An 18622-nucleotide genomic window follows, 5' to 3' on the forward strand; every position below is an offset into this window, starting at 1 on the left:
ACGAGTGCGTTTTCTTTCAGTTTTTCTTTTTATTGGAAAAACTGCACTGCTTATGCATCGGCAATGGTGACTTCGACCTCTACGCCGGGCTCGATGCTGATGGAGGTGATCTGCTTGACGATTTCGGATGGACTGTGCAGATCGATCAGTCGCTTGTGGATCCTCATCTGGAAGCGATCCCAGGTTTTGGATCCTTCACCACAGGGAGTCTTTCTGGTGGTGATGCGCAGAGTCTGGAGATGAGCAAAAAATAAATAAATTAAAAATTAAAGAATGCTTTAGGACATCCAAAAGATTTTCAAAATTTCAGTAAAAGTGGCGTGAAACTAGAGGAGAAAAAGTTTTTTTTTTTTTTTTTTAATCTAGAAAAGTCTGCACCTTGGTTGGCATGCGGACCGGTCCCTTCACCTTCAGGTTCTTCTCCTTGGCGCCGCGGATCAGGTCTGCGCAGACTTAAAAGAAAAAAGTAAATAAAAATTTAAGATCTACTCAACTACAACCAACAAATTTGATAAAAATGCCTCGGCTCAGAATAGCGTATACAGTCACCACGATTAATAACTGTCAAATGTTTTCATCCTCATCGCTCAGTTTTATGCAAGAAAACACAAACAAATGGAGGCCAGCTACCTTTCTCCAGAGATTTCACGTTGCGGCTGGTGAGGGTGATGCGGATGCGATGGATGGCGACCTCGGTGTCAACCGGCGCCTTACCAGTGTCCTTAAAAGCCTGGAGTAGAAGAAGAAGAAGAAGAAAGCTCAGACATGTAAAAACATGATTTTTTTTTCTACCTTAATCTTTGAAAGAAGCTGCACTTAGAGTGATTTTTTATTTTGGTCACAGAATTACTTTCTCGACTTTAATATCGTCCAATTCACACCAGGAAGAACTTTGGCTTTAAAAATTTCATTAGCTCGATTTGTGCTTCAAGTTAAACATCACATTGTCTACAAGCTGAATGCAAATATTACATTTCTTTAAGCCGAATTATTAACAGCGACCCTTGGTTAATACTCAGTTTACCAAGTTAATAGACATGTCTAACAGGAACAAGTAGTTTTTTTTATTCCATGCGGCGGGAAGCCAGGCGGAACTCTTGCTATTGGTGGTAAATACATAGTTTTTTGCTTTAAATTAAACTATACAAATGTCGTGCACGAAATACACATTAGATATGAGTATACTGAAAAAGAGCATACCATTTTAGTTATTCCTGACCGACTTAATCGGAAGAAATTCAAGCGATCAGCGGTGAGCCAGGAACGGACGCTACCAAAGTGGTTAGCTCCACAGGAAAAAGGACGAGCCGAGGCCTGCTTCCGCTTTATGTTCTCTTCATCCGGGTCTCTGCCTTTTCTTCTTCTTCTTCTGTATTCGCACCGCGGTTAACTAGAGATCAGTGACATCTACTGGCCCGCGTTACTGTTCGTCAAACTTCCACAACACAACCTTCAGACTCAAAATCAGGAACAATCCCCCCAATAAAACGTGACCGATATAATTAATCAGGTCTCACATTGTTATGTCCATTGATTATTGACTATGGATTTTTCGATTACTGTTCAGCGTCTCGCTAAAACTACCAGAAACACAAATATTTCATATTTTTGGCAAGAAGACTATAGGAGTGCAAAACGAATCACAGAGGAGAATAGTTAGAGAATACTTTATATTATTCTGTACACAATTTGGATCATCAGAGGAAATGCAAAATTATGTTTGGGTTTGTTAAAGGGTTCGGAATTTTCTGTTATTTTCTGCAGTAATAAAAAAATATCCTGCTTTTAAAACCGTGTGGAAATGTTGTAAGGGTCTGTTTTCTTGTTGTTGTTTTCTCCTCGGTAAATAGTGAAATAAATATCCCAAACCGGTAAGAAAGCAAATCATAAAAGTTGGAGGTCAGTTTTTGTAGTTCCAATTCTTATCACCAGAGGGCAGTACAGACACATATTTGTGTACAGAGAATCGCCTGAATCAAATCAAGGCAGATGCAATTCAATACATGAACTAACAGGTCCAGTAAAGATCAAACCTTCCGATTTGTAAAATAATAATAGTAATAAAAAAAATAATTATAATAAAAAGGCAACGAAGAAGGAGTAGAAGAATAAATATATATTTTTTTGCAGGTTTCCTTCAGGAGCGTCGTAAAATGTCAGAATATAATGGATGGTAAATGCAACATATTTAGCAGGGCTGTTTAAGGTTATTTTAAGTGAAAGTAAGTTTAGATGAATGTCATAGACATAGACGATAGACTTAAAATAACATAGTGGTGGGTATTGACATATTAGGAGTAATTTAATGTGTTATGCATAACATTATTGCAGTTTAAATTTAAAAAGTTAAAATCAGAAACATCAGTGTAAGACCAACTTTTTACGACTTCAAATATTGAAAATACTTGGTGTAAAATGGTACATTTATTAATTTTAAATGGTAGAATTTTCTTTTTAAAGTAATTCTGTTCGTAAATGGACAGCTCAGATGTTAGGACTGGAGGATGACTTCAAAGCGTGTCGCGCATGTGCGGAAAAAGAAACTATGATTCACACGGTAGCAGCAGACATGAGGATGGCCTCGTTTCATTTTTTGTTTTGCTTTATCTTGCAAGCAAAGTTCAGGAAGATCTGCTATTTTCCAAACGGTTATTTATTTATTTATTTATCTTGGGCGCATAGGAAGATGAAATTTTGTTTCCAGTACTTTTTTCCCCCCCTTCTTTTCCTTGCTGCTGGCATGCAAACCAGCACCCCTAAGTTTAAGTTCAAGTGGTTTAGAGCAGTGGTTCTCAAATGGGGGTACGCGTACCCCTGGGGGTACGTGGAGGTACTGCAGGGGGTACGTGAAGCTTTTCAAAATATCTTTAAAAAAACCAGTAGGCTCCTCATAATAAGTCTTGGGAAAAATTATTTTGTAAAAAGTTCGATAAAATATAAATGTGTGTTCATGCACTGAATTTTATATTCAGTAATTACAGGGTATTTACAGCACTGTACCTCTTTTTTATTCCAAAAATGTTTTGCCCGTGTCAGGGGGTACTTGACTAAAAATATATTTTTAAGGGGGTACATCACTGAAAAAAGTTTGAGAACCACTGGTTTAGAGGGCCCCCTGCTGGTGCGGAGGCCTTTCATCAGTTGCCTTTTTTACTTGTGCCTCTGGCAGCTGAGTCCAAAATTAGCATATTTCTTTGGTACCTATAGAATGCATTATGATTTATGGGTTGTTGGGTTTTTTTGTCAAAACTTTACCAATTATATGTAGGATATTAGGTAGGCTTTAGGGATTTATTAGACACGTTTCATAATCACACAGCACAATTTTTTCTTTCCAGTTTTTTGAGCATAATAACTTGGGTTTTGTTTTGAAAGATAAAAGCGGAAGTAATCGGTTGTATTGAATGCATCTTGACGGTTCTCAGATTCATTTACAAGTAACGGAACCGGGCAGTTCCGCGGCTGGTTGCCAGAAAGTTTTTGCTGTTGTTTTTTATTAGGCAAACTACTGAGATTGAATGTGAGCTATAGGGCTACTTTAACGGTTTTTTTTTTTGGGGGGGGGGGGGGGAGACGGGACGGGGGAAGAAGATTTGTCGTAAAGGGTGAACTTTTATTTTACTGCGCGCAATGAGCTCCAAACTCAGGCCAAGTGACAGAGGAAAACAGTTTTCGCCTCAACCCTCGATGAGACAAAACCACAGAGTAATGGAGACGGACTAACGCGTCAAATGAAAGACATGAACTTCGGCGTCCCCGCGAACTCGCTGCTGCTCTTGCGTGCCTGCGATGACGGGGACTACGAGACAGCCCGGGGTCTCCTGGAGCCCGGCGCCCCGAGAGAGTCGGGTCGGCAGAGCAGGCTGCGGTCAGAAGCGGGCTCCGAGTGCGCGGCCCCGGACGGGGTGTCCCTTGTAGCGGTGGACTGCACGGACGAGGAGGGGAACACCGGCCTGCAGTTCGCCTCGGCCAGCGGCCACGAGAACCTGGTGCGGTTCCTGCTGCGGAAGGGCGCCTCGGTGGACAGCCGCAACAACTACGGCTGGACCCCGCTGATGCAGGCTGCGAGGTGGGGCTGCGGTCTGGGGAACCAGGATCCATTTAGCACGGGAGATGTTCTTATGAGCATTCAAATTGGGCATTCTAATATAAATTGAGGAGCTATTAAATGTCACAACGAACGGGGTAAAAATATAAACTTCACTTCTCTCTCTTTCTCTCTCTCTCTTTTTTTTTAAAGCTGTTAGCCCGACGTTTCTGGAAAGTCAGTCAAACTCACTCTGGAGGTGGTCTGTCACCCACCGCACAACGTCTTATAATCAGCTTTTGGTATATGGTTATTAATGGTATATGGTTGTTATTTTCTTTGCTAGATAAAAGCTTCACGCCCACATACCTCTGGTGACGTCACACGAGGCATAAGTCACTAGCTGCGTTTCCATTGTCCATATAATTGCGTAGTTTAACATTTCGAAAATAAATTTGTTTAATGAAAACACGGCAATTTTGGAAAAAAAAACAAACTTCTTTTTTGCTAAACATTTTGACGCTAGGATGAAGTGATTTTTTTATTTATTTTTTTTATTTTTTTGGCGGAAACTGCAATGGAAACACTTTTTTCCGCATCACAAAAATCACACAACCGGATGTTGCAACTGACGCAAACCACGAAGAAGAAGAAGAGGGCAGGAAAAGTAGTTGGAGAACAAGGGCGCAGCACAGACTGAACAAACGTGAATACGTTTGTTCAAACGTATTCACGTTTGTTCACATGTGAATAATTGTGTTTCGTATTTAATAGAAACATCTTAATTGTGAAATTGGTTGTGCTTTTTATTTTTATTTTTACATTAGCTGAATATTGACAAAAGTTTCGTGCACATTTGTAACAGAAACACAGCTAAAGATCAGAGGACATTTGATCATAGCGCTTCGTCAAAGTGTTCATAGCCACTGATGAACCGTTTCGACTTTGTCGTGTTACAGTCACAAACATGAGTATATTTCACTCAGAATTTATGTAAAAGACAATTACGGTGAAGAAAAAGGGAAGTAGTTGCCATGGTTCCTGTATTTAGCTTCATCCATCTACCCATCAACATCCATGGAAACTGTTTGCTTATTACTCATGTCCTAAATTCACCAGATCTTATTTAGGGTTATCAAAGTACTTTAGACGAAACTTTTGAGATTTTTATATGCAAAGAAGACTCTAGAGTCTTTGTCTTCCACTTTATAATTATGTGTTACTTTGCGTTGGTTTATCATTTAAAATGTCAATGAAATGTGGCCTACCAAAGGGCAAGTGGTTTAAATTTAATTTTGATTTAATTAAAAGTGTTATTATTTATTGAATGGCACTTAATGACATTTATGAAGACTCCTTCATGTTTATGTCTTATCAGTCGCATGCACACCCCTTAAATAAAGTGATGTCCTCTGTTTTGATGAAATCACGCAGGTTAAATCCATCCGTGCCTAACTTAGCTGCTGTTTCTGTTTTCTGCGAAGGTTTGGCCACCTGACTGTCGCCCACCTCCTCCTGGAGAACGGGGCGGAGATAAACGGCCGCAACAGGCTTGGCGCCAGCGTTCTGTCCATGGCGGCCCGCGGGGGCCACGTTCACGTGGTCAAGCTGCTCCTCGAGGGCGGGGCCTACGTCGACGACTTCGACCACCTGGCCTTGGCTGCGGAGACCATCTCTAACAGCAACAGCAGCAACAGCTGCAGGTTGAACACCTGACTTGTCAAACTCACGGGCATCTGGGGTCCTGACTGATGTGTGCGTTTGTGTGTGTGTGGGTGTGTGTGTGTGTGTTTCCCAACAGCACAGCTGGATTTGGACCTGCTGAGGTCTACCCGGTCGGAGGAGGAGGAAGGGATTTTATGGACATCACAGCTTTGATGGTGGCGTCCCAGCACGGTCACGAGGCCGCCGTCCGCCTGCTGCTGGAGTGGGGCTCTGATGTCAACTTTTCCCAGAAGACCACCGGCTGGGGGCCACTAATGGCGGCTACGCTCAGCGGGAAGGTGAGGCTGATCTCACTGTTGATTCTGCACAGCTGACCAATAGGTAGGGCTGGACAAGAAATCAATAACAATATATATCACGACAGACAAGTGATAAATATCAATAGATAATACATAGATAGAGTATTCGATGTTCAATCCATAGAGTATTCAGTGACCCAGACAGCATTCTGGGAGATGTAGGCAGAGGAAAGGCTTTAGCCTCTCAGCCTCTTATGTTCAGCTAAGAAACGTTGGTGGCATCAACTAAATCAGTGTTTTTCAAAGTGTGGGGCCGCCAGGGGGCGCAGTGGAGGCCTGAGAAAGTTAGAGAGAAGATGAGAAAAAAACAGGCAAAAATTTTAAAAAAACCCTCAGATCCCATACATTTTTTTTAATGTTAAAATTTTCACCATAATTTTTATGTTTTTTGTTCAATTTTTTTATCTATCTATTTATTTATTTATTTTAACAAAATATAAGTTAGAATAATTCATGTACATGCTGTTTCTGATGCTCATTTTCTGATAGGCTGCCAGTCAAATTCATCAAGTTGCTTTGCTCTTCAAGCTAGCTTTGCAAGCAAGCAATGGGAAAAAAAACAACAACAGCGCGGAGTGAAAACCTCGCATAAAACAGGAAAGGCCACCAGTTTGGCAGTCTTTCAGGTATTAAAAACAAAAGACTAATAACCAATAATTGTCAATATCGACAATGATCAATCTCGACTGATACGACACGCTGATATCGCGATACGTTTTTTGCTGATATCGTCCAGCCCTGCCAACAGGCCTCTAGTTTGCCTGCGGTTTCATTGTGTGGAGCGGCGGGTCGCTAACGTTGTGTCACGTGTTCTGAAGGAATCGGTAGCCGAGCAGCTGGTGGAGCGCGGGGCCGATCCAGACCGGGTCAACGTTCTCTCCAAGACGGCCTTTGAGCTAGCCATGCAGCTGAAGCAAAGAGGCGTCAAGGCGTACCTGGACTCCATCACCACCGTCAGACCTCAAACGGGTAGAGCGCCACCGTTGAGCTGGTGTTGTGCAGTGGCAGCCTAGAGGCCCATTTCATTTTTCATAGGAACCATTCATAGTTAAACTGACAGACCACAAGGAGATAAAAACAAAAACACACCAATAATTTTCTTCACCTACAAGTTTTGTGCGGATCCTTTTCAATCAGCATCTATTCTTTTGTGAATTTCTGGAAAGATATACAAATGAATGCCCACATTTGTAAAACAAAAAAGAACAACAGAGTTGTACACTCTCACTTACCTTTGCGGTTATTGGCTACTTTGCGTTGGTTTACTTACTATTCCCTGAAAAAAGTAAAATAAAATTATATGGTCATAATGACATATGACATGCAGGGTTTCCTCCAGAACACTTGCTAAGCCTGATGGTAGGGGGCGCTACAGCAGTCGTCCGGGGGCCCGGATGACACCGTGTTTTTGAGTTAAAAAATATTTTAAGTTGATATTAAATTTGAAAAGTTACTTGAAAAGTAATTACGTGTTATCGGAAGACGTTAATAACAACATCTAAACAACAACTATAAAGTCTCTTAAAAGGGCAAAGATAAAAAAAAATTTCTTTGCACTTCAGTTGTTTCATCCTCATAAAATTTTATGTGTGGGGGCGTGCTGTGGTGGCGCAGGGGGTCAGCACGTTTGGAGGCCTTAGTCCTCGACGCGGACGTCGCGGGTTCGACTTTCTTTGCCGCATGTCTTCCCCCCTCCTTCCTGTCTGCCTACTGTCACAAAAAATATGAGCCACTAGCGCCGCAAAAACTCTTTGGAGAAAAAAAAGAAAAAATAAATAAATTTATGTGTGAATATTAAATTTATTTACTAAAGTTGTTAGCATGTGGACAGATAAAGACAGGAAGTGGATACAGTGTTCTAGTGAATAATAAAACACACCTGACCTGAATCTTCCTATGTGTTCACATATTGACCGTACCATGTTGCTATTGTGCTTCCAGTCGTTTCACCTAAGAGACTCTTTAACCCGTCTTTGGTGTCAGTGTTGCTGGTGTATAAAAAGAAACAACAATAACAAACAATGCTCAGCCTGGTAGGGGCACAAGTAAAGCCTGGTGGCCCGCCAGGCTTATAATGCACATGTTGGACTTTTTTCTTCAACATTTAGTGTCCTGAACTATAGAAAAAGCCTTTACTTCCATCTGATGTTTTTGTGTCTCTGACAATGCGTTGCAATCAACGTTCGCTCGACAGAGAGCCTTGAAGTTCTCCTCATCCCGACACCAAACACACAAACCGTTTAGTTTTTTTTACGATCTTTATGTTTTTTTTTTTTCTTTCATCACTTTCCTGTCTCTCCTTCTGTGCTCTGGTATTTCTGTTCAATTTTGTAAGTGATGAACTCTGCTATCATTAGGATTTGTGTACATAGCCCCCCCGCTGACTGAGCTATGTGGAGTGCAGCCAAGCAGGGCTGAGGTCTCCTCTGCTCTTCTCTCCCTCTTTCACAGACGATGAAAGAAAAAGGCCAGACGTGTTCAGTGCTCTCAAACTGGGTGAGCTCGCTTTCCCAGAAAACATCCCCGCCCTGCCCCTCTTTTAAGTAAAGCATTTGTGTAAATGTTCTTCAACTTTTTCCTGACGATTCAGGAAACTCCCAGCTCGTTAAAGACATCTTGGAGGAGGATCCGGCTCAGGTAAACTCCTCCAATCAGGACGGAGCGTCGCCGCTCATGATGGCGGCGGTGAGCGGGCAGTTGGAGGTGGTGCAGCTGATGGTGGAGAAGAAAGCCGACGTAGACAGACAGGACTCCGCTCACGGCTGGACCGCTTTAATGCAAGCCACGTATCACGGGTAAGCGGGAGGCGCTGACTTATTTTAAATGGTGTTGGCTTTCGGTGGACTGATTGAACTTTTCGTGCATACAGACATTTCAGTGGTTGAAAATACAATTTCTATGAACTGTCTAGCGTATCCAGAATTACTCAAACAACGGTTTATATTAATATTTTAGAGTGTGTACATCCTCTCTTAATTGCGAGACTTCCTAAAGATTGCCAACATTTCCAAATTGAGCAAGTACCATGATAGATGGCGGCAGCCCAAAGGGATAAAAATAATAGCTATAAATGTTTAGCCTTCCTGTTACCGCCTAAAAATCTCGCTCTTTCTAAATAGTCTTTTCCATCTTTGTTTTTTTTCTAATTTCATTTTTTTTTTTAAAAACACACCACAGATTGAAAATAGCTAAGTTTCAATACTATTAGCGCAGTAGCGGCATACACACAACAGCGTGCTTTTGTTAGCATCTTCTGGTTGTGCTAGCAAAAGATGACCTTTGTTAGCGCCAGTCAACTCAAAACAAAAACACAAAATTTCTGACATCAACCAATGTTTCTGTGCATTTCTGTTACAAATAGGCAAATGAATTTTTTTTCACTTGGCAAAAATTGTTGCGTCATTCATGCAGTGTAAGTTAGCGGCTGCCCCAAACTCCTTCCATCTTTGGGGGCAGTAGCTTTTCTATTGTTGGCCGTCACCAACCAAACTATCGTTGCTTCGGTTCCAGGTTTTACTGCTGACACAATAATCACCTCTCCTTCTCTTTGTTTTGCCGCCTGCTCTCCCGCTCTCTCCCAGCAATAAAGACGTTGTCAAGTACCTGCTGAGTCAAGGAGCTGACGTCAACCTGCGAGCCAAGAATGGATACACTGCCTTTGATTTGGTCATGCTGCTCAACGACCCAGGTAGACCTGCTGAACGACACTCTTTGTTGTCCTCGACTCTCAACTCTGCTTACACTTAACATGTAAATTTCTTTGTAACAAGTTTAAGTAGTAAAATCTAGCATTATTTCATCGTTTACCCTTATTCAAACTCAAACATAAGATTAAAAACATTGATTTTGCTGGATTCTGATTTGTTCAACTTGTCTTTTACTGTCTGACGTGCGTTTAATTTTACTTCTCGTTTCGTCAGACACTGAGCTGGTGCGTCTCTTGGCATCGGTGTGCATGCAGGTGGACAAGGACAAATCCAAACACCGCGGCCGACCTTTGACCAGCCTCTCCAAAAGCAGACAGTCCCTCAACAACATTCCAGTGCCACCCGATGACAAGGGAGGCCTCAAGGTAAAGAGGTTGATTCCTTTCATTTCTGGCTGAAACTTAATCTGATTAATCGTGATTAGTCGATTATTGAAATAATCGGCAACTAATTTGGTAATCAATCAATTGCTGGAGTATTCAGACTCTTTAAAATATGCCATTAGCTGAAACAACAACACTCTGATAGCAGCAATTAAGCCAAAATTTTAAAAAATATATATATATACATTTTGCTCTTTAGAGGCAAAACGTTATTTGACTGTAAATATGTTCTACCCAGAATTCATGGTGTCCTATTTTTAGCGTCACCTGATTCAGAATCTGTCAAATACTCCCATTTAACACCATTTGCTACCCAATTATTAATTGGTTAATTGAAAAAAGACAGTCAACAGATCAGACCTGAACTGTACTGATGTTAAGTGAAGCAGAAAGAGCTTACGTAGGTTTTTATTTAGCTGCAGATCTATCTTTTGCTGTTGTTCCATTTTAGGCAATAGTTTTCTTCTTATTTAGAAAAAGTGATTGAATTATTTAATTATTTGCCTTTCTTGAGCATATTTTTAATGTTGTATAAAATCAGCTCAAGTGGTTAAATGAGAAATCTGCAGAAGGTGCCAATTGTTTATGTGATTAATCAATTAATCGTCAGAATAATTGATAGAATAATTATTTACTAAGATAATCGTTAGCTGTATACCTAGTGTTATACTAAATGTTTTACGTTTAGTTTTCTTTCATCAATTAGCTCATATTAAGAGCAAAACGGACATAAAAATTAATATTACACACAAGCATGTTAGGAATGTTACATTTTTGAGAAAAAAAGGCATTTTTTAGTATTTGCCAAAAGTATTCACTGCACTACTTTGTGTAAGTCTATCATATAAAAGGAAGGTTAAAGTTAGTGGTTGTGTTTGGGTGTAAATACTTCTATAAGACAGTGTTGCTGCAGTATTTTTTGTGGTGTCCATACCGTTGCAGTCCTGGTGGAGCAGGATGTCCAATCGCTTCCGGAGGCTGAAGCTGACTCACACCCTGAGGCACGGCCTCTCAACCAATCGGCTGGCTCCGTTTCCAGACGAAGCCGAGACTCCGCTGGACGCCACGATGAGGGCGGACGCGAAGGCCGCAGCTGCGCCCAACGGCACGGCTGCGGCAGCTGCCGCTCCAGGAGTGAGTGACGTGAGCGCCGCGTGGGCCGTCAAGACCAAAGACGCTGGTGAGACGCAGTAACCGAGCCCCTGTTGAGTATTTGACCATTTAAATTTGAATGTTTCGTAGCATTTGGCTAAAATGAGTTTCTACCTTTCAGCAGGTCACTGCAGGACATCCTCAGAAAAGGACGACTCTCTGATAACCACAATGGTGAGCGCATTTGGTTCGACATAAACGGATTCACGCAGAAATCCACCGATCAGAATTTTGAGGTCCAATATTGTTGTGATATTTTGGCATTGTTTATACCAATTTGGGTTTTTTCTTTTTTCCGGAACAGGATTCTGAATATTTTCTCCAACTTTCTTGCCATAAATTATTAGTTATATTAGAAGCAGAGGCATGTTTATCCACTTTTTTTTTAGATGTTTTCAGGGTCCAGTTTAAAGATTTCAGGGTTTTGATGCTATCGGTTGCTCACACCCCGCGTTTTGTTCCTCCACCCAGCTGAGAAGCGGTGCTCCTCTCACCCGGCTGCCGAATGACAAGCTGAAAGCCGTGATCCCTCCCTTCCTGCCGCCGTCCTACTTTGAGCCCTGGAACTCCGACCGATTGCGTTTCCTCCAAGACGGGAAGAGCGAGGCAACGCGGCTGCCGATGCCTCCTCAACGGAAACTCAACAGCAGCGGGAACTCTGACATTGTGAGCGGAAAGAAATGTCCAGCTCCCGTAACGACCATCACTCCTTCGTCTGCTATCCTCCTCTCTCTCTGCTTTTGTTTTCCTCTCAAAGACGTCCATCAGTCGTGTTGTGAACAGGTCCATCAAGTTTCCGAGCATCCCTAAGGGACCCTCCTCATCCTCGCCCTCTAATTCTGGTCACTACCACTCCCCCCACTCCTCCGGGGGGTCCAACGGAGTAGCGGGGATCAACCGGGACTCTCACAATCGCTCAGGTGCAAACAGACACATCACTCCATAAAAATGAGCTGAGGGTGAGCGTACCAATAATTTTTTTGTCACCTCCACCAGGGGGCAGCGCAGACAGCGTTCTCTCCCAGATAGCTGCCCAGCGCAAAAGAGCTGCGGGGCTGATAGAGGTGAAGACCCAAACGGCAGAGAAGCATCATAGCCCGGCTCCTCCGCCGGCGTCAGTACCCGTCAGCCTGCCTGGCATCCCGTCCAACCCGAGCCTGGTCGACACGGATCTCCACGCCAGAAGGGTTTGGGCTCCTTTTAATTCGGACTTCCAGCAGAACGTCTCCACAGTTTTACAGTCGTTAATACGGCTCTGGTCAGAGGTTTATACTAGTCTGAAGGAGCTGAGTGGTGGTGCTAGGTCCACCCAGGCGTTTTGCACACACCTGAGTGGTTGCCACGGGAGATTAACGGATTTCTTAAACATGTGTTAAAGAATCAAGGCAACACTTCAGGAATGTTTTTGATGAGGGAAAAACATTATGACACGATGTAAAGTTTGAAAAAAAGTCAATTTCACATAGTACTGCCCCTTTAACACTTGCTGTCTGCTCAGATTTTCACATCGGTAGCATCCTACTTCTGAACTGGCCTCAGCCTTCGCTCTTTGAAAATGTCCAGACTCTGTAATCTTGGATCTGTGACAGCCAGTCGTCCAGTTTACGTATCCAGTTTAGTCTCGTCGGTTCTACTCGAATAACTAGCCAGAATTATTCCAGACCCTTGTTGATGGCCATAAAAAGTTTGAGTTTATTAAAATATTAGTGCACAAAGCTATAAAAACTCCACAATAATTTTGATCAAAAAAGGACATAAATGCCAAAGGGGCAGTATTATGTAAAATCAACATTTTAGAGTTTATGTTGTGTTATAATGTTTTTCCTCCATCAAAAACATATGAAGGGTTGTTTTGATTCTTTTATTTATGTTTGAGAAATCCTTTAGTCTCCCGTGGCAACCATTCACCAAGCTTTGCCTTTTCCACGCAGACGCTTCTTAAAGAGACAGAGGCCAACTTCAAAGTCAAATTTTGCTTAGGTCATTTTTGACATATGCAGCATTTTTATAATAGCTGAAATTAACATAGTTACTTGGTTGTGCTATAAAATGACACCGTTTGCCTGGATATCGCACGATACTGGCCCTTTAAAAGCCCCAGATGGTTGTGTAAGTCTTTTGGCCGCCACCGCATGGAAGCTGCTCTCTCATTTGTCCTTCTCTGTAGAAGGTGGAGCGGAAAAAGAGATCGCAGTCTGGGAATTCGTCCACCTCCAAGAGCACGTCCCCGACTTTAACCCCGTCTCCGTCCCCGACGCCAAAGATCCCCGTCGGCCCGGGCGACTCTCTGTCGTCGGCTTCGTCTCACCCGCGCTCCAAGAGCAGCGGCGGCTCCAGCAGCGGCACCATCACAGGCGAAGGTGACGGCTCTTTCTGCCGTCAACACAGACTCATCACATTCTCTTAAACCCCAGTGTTTGTTTTTGTTTTTTTTCCCCCCTCAGATGAGCTGTCTAGTATTTTGAAGAAACTGTCTCTTGAGAAATACCACCCTATTTTTGAGGAGCAGGAGGTATCCCATCTTACTTGTTTTTTTGTGTGTTTTTTTTTTCAGACGTGAAGGAAGCTTTTCTTTAGTTTTCTTTTCGAAGCGATTTTTCCTTATTCCTTTGTTTCTCTTCCAGGTCGACATGGAAGCGTTCCTGACTCTAACAGACGGAGACCTGAAGGAGCTGGGGATCAAAACAGACGGCCCCAGGCAGCAGATCCTATCCGCCATATCCGAACTCAACGCTGGAAAGGTGCTTCCAGCTCGCCGGAGCTCTTTGCGCTCAGTTCAGAACTTTGCTGCGCTCTTGTCTACATGTGTTTGTGACATTGGGTTCTGGCCGCCTCTAGGGTCGGGAAAGGCAGATCCTTCAAGAGACCATCTATAACTTCCAGTCGTCGTTCGGCAGCAGCGCCAGCAACCCGAGGCCACCAGGCCAGTCCCGGTGTAAGCACAAAACGATTACTGTAGACTTTTAAAAAAAGAGCATTCATCACAACTTCTTATTCTTTGTCATCTTTTTTTTTTTTTTCTTGTTCAGCTCCAACAACTTGGATGAGGCATCAAGTTCGCTCCTCCAGCAAAAGATAACCTTATCTACATTGATCCCCATAAGGGAAACACTCCAGAGGTCCCTCCAGGAGGAGCGTGGATGCTGACGACTGCTTGTGGAGGCTCCCGAACGGCAACAGGAATAAGTGCAAGGGGACCAGCCAAGCTCTCCAGTCGAGAGAGCGTTTTATGGGACACGGCTGGACCAAACTGGGAAGCAAGGAAGCAGCCTCTACTTTCCACTGACGCGTGAGCTGCTTGGGAAACAGGACATGGAAAAATGGAAAAAAACCAGGAGCGTTGGGACTAAACCCTGAGGTACACCAAGTAAATTAACAGACATTTTGTGATACGAACGTGAGATGCAGCAAACGTACCATAAAAGCATCGGTTGGACTAAAAAGTACATTGGTTGTGTGCGTAGAAATAAAAGGTGTCTGGATTGTCTTTTGTTGGCTCTGGAAGCTGCTGAAGTGAAATGACTGAAAACACTAAAAGGACGAAACTGCATCAGGTGTCTTTTCATCATTAATACAAGGAAATTATTCCAACCTGCAATTCTTTGCAGCTGCAAATGTTCTGTTTACGATTTATGTAAAGAAAAATCACTTAATGTCGAGAGTGTGAACATCATAGATATTCAGTATGTCAAAAGAAAAACACATTTAAACTTCTATTGGATTTAAGAGGGAAGAGAGCAACCAGCAACTGTTAATTGAATGCTCTTAGTTCACTGATTATCAGTAACTTTGGGCGGTTTAGTCATACATACACGTATGGAAACACAACGCCTAGGGGGAAGGACTTCAACAATGATCTTAGAGAAATAATTTCTGCTGCTTATCAATCTGGCAAGGGTTGTAATAAGGCAATCTCCAACTTATCTGTTGTCGAACTTTACACAGAGTGACAAATTACCTTTAAGAGGAAAAGTGGTCAACACTATAAAAAAACACAAAATCTTACAAAGTTTTACTTTTGTCCAGTTTCTAGTCCAAATATGTTATTACACTTGACTCGAATAAGGCAAGACCGACTCACAAATATCTTTTTAGCAAGATATAAGACATTGTTGTAAGTCAACAATTGTTTAATCTTTAAAAGAAATAGCTCCACTGACAGATTGTTTCTCTTATAACACACACGCAAAAACAAGTTGCCTTTCTAGAAGTGAAAAAATATGCCTGTGAAAATTTGATCGGCATTCAACAATTATTGACTTAAAACAAACCCCCATATGTTGCTGAAAAGTTAGTTGTTAGTTTTGAGTTTATAGGTTAAATGTTCCTAGTCCAATTTCAGAAAACACTGAAGAAGTGTTACTTGTTTGGGGACAGAAAAAAAAAGAACAAGGCAGCACAACTCGGCTTTACGAACTGGAAACGATGATTAAATATTACGCTTTGTTATTCTTTAACATCTTAGTGGACAAAACAGCTCTTAAGGCTGGAGAGCCTTACAGATGCTGATAGGACCTTCAGCGTAGATTGGCCAAAGAGATCTTTACTTGAAATTCTGCAAATTTGATCAAAGGAATCTGAATTACTCTTTGGCATCAGAGTTCTCTGACCACGGGAAATAATTAAATCTCCGTCTCAGGACTGAAGGAAAGCTGCCACTATCAAACGCGGAGGAGAAAATCCCCCTATCTTCCAGAAGGGGGCAGTAAGCTCTTACCGCTACATTAAACTTTCAGCTCTCCTGAACTTATATGTATATTCTGGTCTTCAACTTTTTGCCTAAAGTTGAAGACTTCAGCAATAGTAAAATAAATAAATAAAATTAATTTCATTTATTTTCTTTTTGTTGCCAGATCTCCTCCTCCTCGTACTGCACTGTCTCAATAAAACGAGGTCATCCCCAGTGCAAAAAACACGAGTTGATTTGTGTCAACATTGATTAGGAGGGAGTTGATTTCAAATCATCCAGAGTTTCCACCCTCACATGTTTTATTTACAACATTTTCCTCGCAGCCGTCGTTCATTATTATGAAGTCCCAAAAAATTGTGAGCTTGAATTCCGTCACCTGCTGTAAAACATGTTTGGAGGGTTTAATATGGCTGTCTGGAAAAGCTTTATTGGAATTTTTCCTTTAAGGATATATTTGGCACTATTTGTACAGACTGAGACATTTTTGTACAACTACAACTTAAAATGTTTCATGTTAAATGAACAACATACCCAGCCAACTTTTACTCTCTCTCTCTCTCTTTCCTTCTTTTTCGTTTTTTAACAAGGTTTGGAGTACTTCTAAAGCTCCAGAACTAGCCTGCAGGCTGCACCTTGTAGGAAACGTTCATATGTCCCGAATCTTCCACATCTTTTCAGAAAAATTAATTGGGCCTGTTGGACCATTTATCACCACGTCTAATAAGGCATCCAACGGGTCGTTTCACACGCACACAAAAAATGTCGTGACTCTGAAACTGCTCCAGTGCTTGAAAGTGGATTAGACTGAAATTTGTCTCACTACTTCCACTAAGCTACTAGAGGAAGTGGCTCTGCCTTGAAAAAGTATTTTCCTCTAAAATCTGAAACTCCTCAGCAAATAAAAAAAAGAAGTGGAAAAAAAGACAGCGAAACAACTTACCAGTACAGGAAAAAAAGTTTTTCCTGTAGTCATTGGTGGCCTTTCTAATTAGTTAGCATGCTAACAAGCCAAGGCAGTTGCTCCTAACTGGTTAGCATGCTGACTAGCCAAGGCAGTTGCTCCTAACTGGTTAGCATGCTGACTAGCCAAGGCAGTTGCTCCCAGATTTATTTCTTTATTTTCAGTTTATCTGCCCCATACCACACGTTTATGATTTGGTGACAGTTTGAACAAATATGTAAAAGCAAAACGTTGTTTCTAAAAGTTACATACTGCAGCTTTAAATGTTGCAGATAAAAGCCAGCAATAAAATAATGAAACAGCAAGAAGTAGACGATAAATACACTGAAAAGCTTAGACCGAGTTTGCAGACGTAGACTTCATGAGTCATGTTATTGGCTACACGAAGAATTTGCACACTTTAGAAAACATTTGAGGTTGACGGAGATGGTTTGTAATTGCGAAGGGAGTGTAAAGGAGTTTCCCCCCCCTCTCAGTTGGAGACGTTTTGTTGACTCTTCCCGAAACTCTCGATTTCTGAACACAAAAGGCTTTTGAGTGCTGGATATTTTTGTCTCGTACAGATAAAGCTCCAAGTTGAAAGAGGAATAAGAATATGCAACACATTGTTTTCGGCCTTGGGATTGTGTTCGAATGGAAAAACCCCACTGTGTGCTCATTACCATACAAGTGCCGCATGTACCGGTTCTCATTTAGATCCGTTTTGTTTCGTGAACAAATTTTGCTCTAGACACCTCTTCATCTACATTCTCTGACATGCCTCAGCACCCACCATCAATCCCCGACCCGACCAAAATCTGGAACAGACTGGCCCCTTTAAACCCGTTTTTTTTTTTCTTTTTTTTTCTTTTTGATGACCTGGATGGAGACGAAGCCGACAGGCAGGCGACAGAGTTCTTGTAGAGTTTAATGAAAAACATGGCTGCAGCGCAGTGAAGGCTTCCCTCTCCTGTTGCCGCGACAGAGCCGGAGCTCAGATGCACATCGACGGGGAGGAATCTGCAGGAGCGAGCCAGAGAGAGAGAGAGAGAGAGAGAGAGCTACATTTGGAACATATTAACATGGCCGCGGCATGTGGGAAGCAAATGGAGTGACTCATTCGATGTCCTCATAATTGTTTGCATGCACATATGCTTTCGATTATGTTGAATAACATTAAATAATATTGTTTGTAGCTGTCAGTACAGTAGTTGCGCTGTGGTTGGGAACGCCATTCATGAATCATGACTGCATTCTGGAAGTAAGCTGAACACGGTGACTGGTTAGAAATTGTTTATGGTGAATAATAAAAGTGAACTTTTGTTGTTGTTTTGTTTGGTTGTTTTTTTCTTACACAAAATCCCAAGATGTCTACCAAAAGGACACTGAAGCGGCCACGTCATGCTACTTTACTTACTAAAGGTTTCAAGAAATAGCAAAGAAACATGCCTGAACGCAATCCGATTACACTCAAACGCTTTAAAACACACATATTTTACAGCTCAAAATGACGACTTTGGTGTATAAAACCTTATTATACAATTTCCTGCCATTCCCAGCAGTGCATCTCGAACCAAATAAGGCAGAAAACCCTTCCTGGTGCCGCAGCTGGTTCTCCACAGATGATCCGAGGAAAGGTGGAGGGTGTGGAAGGCATGAAGGGGGCGAGATTAGGCGTGAAATTAGATTTCGGAGTTGG

The 18622-nt window shown here is 42.1% G+C and overlaps 2 protein-coding genes and 1 non-coding gene across 5 annotated transcripts; 1 reads left to right on the top strand and 2 right to left on the bottom strand.

Annotated features, from left to right (window-relative positions):
* Positions 1-5: 5 nt before the first annotated feature.
* Positions 6-1407, bottom strand: rps20 (ribosomal protein S20). The gene is given in 4 exon segments (XM_023326019.1): positions 6-233; positions 379-452; positions 631-730; positions 1201-1407. Coding segments are annotated over 4 exon segments (564 nt in total). The 3' UTR covers positions 6-50.
* On the bottom strand, positions 521-590 carry LOC111606309. Its single transcript, XR_002752022.1, has one exon. It is a non-coding gene; the product is annotated as a small nucleolar RNA U54 (small nucleolar RNA).
* Positions 1408-3445: 2038 nt separating the features above from the next.
* Positions 3446-18248, top strand: anks6 (ankyrin repeat and sterile alpha motif domain containing 6). Of its 3 annotated transcripts, none has more exons than XM_023326519.1 (18): positions 3446-4069; positions 5512-5730; positions 5829-6030; positions 6870-7020; positions 8503-8547; positions 8642-8846; positions 9633-9739; positions 9972-10123; positions 11084-11321; positions 11415-11467; positions 11765-11959; positions 12051-12213; positions 12290-12480; positions 13461-13653; positions 13738-13805; positions 13918-14034; positions 14132-14228; positions 14323-18248. In XM_023326519.1, the coding sequence occupies exons 1-18, from the start codon at positions 3732-3734 to the stop codon at positions 14370-14372; spliced, it is 2784 nt and encodes a 927-aa protein (XP_023182287.1). In that variant the 5' UTR covers positions 3446-3731; the 3' UTR covers positions 14373-18248. The 3 variants fall into 3 exon arrangements, with proteins under 3 accessions (XP_023182287.1, XP_005811535.2, XP_023182288.1); XM_005811478.3 differs by having other exon boundaries at positions 11418-11467; XM_023326520.1 differs by lacking the exon at positions 3446-4069 and adding an exon at positions 4088-4185.
* The last annotated feature ends 374 nt before the right edge of the window (positions 18249-18622 follow it).

The sequence above is a fragment of the Xiphophorus maculatus genome, chromosome 21, assembly GCF_002775205.1.
Source record: "Xiphophorus maculatus strain JP 163 A chromosome 21, X_maculatus-5.0-male, whole genome shotgun sequence".
NCBI classification, from domain to species: Eukaryota; Metazoa; Chordata; class Actinopteri; order Cyprinodontiformes; family Poeciliidae; genus Xiphophorus; species Xiphophorus maculatus.

Excerpts from the sequence above, each read along its gene's own strand:
- anks6 (XM_023326519.1), top strand. The coding sequence starts at position 3,732 with ATGAAAGACATGAACTTCGGCGTCCCCGCGAACTCGCTGCTGCTCTTG. Across the intron at positions 6,031-6,869 it reads CGGCTACGCTCAGCGGGAAG|GAATCGGTAGCCGAGCAGCT; the intron begins GTGAGGCTGATC and ends CGTGTTCTGAAG. Across the intron at positions 11,468-11,764 it reads ACTCTCTGATAACCACAATG|CTGAGAAGCGGTGCTCCTCT; the intron begins GTGAGCGCATTT and ends TCCTCCACCCAG.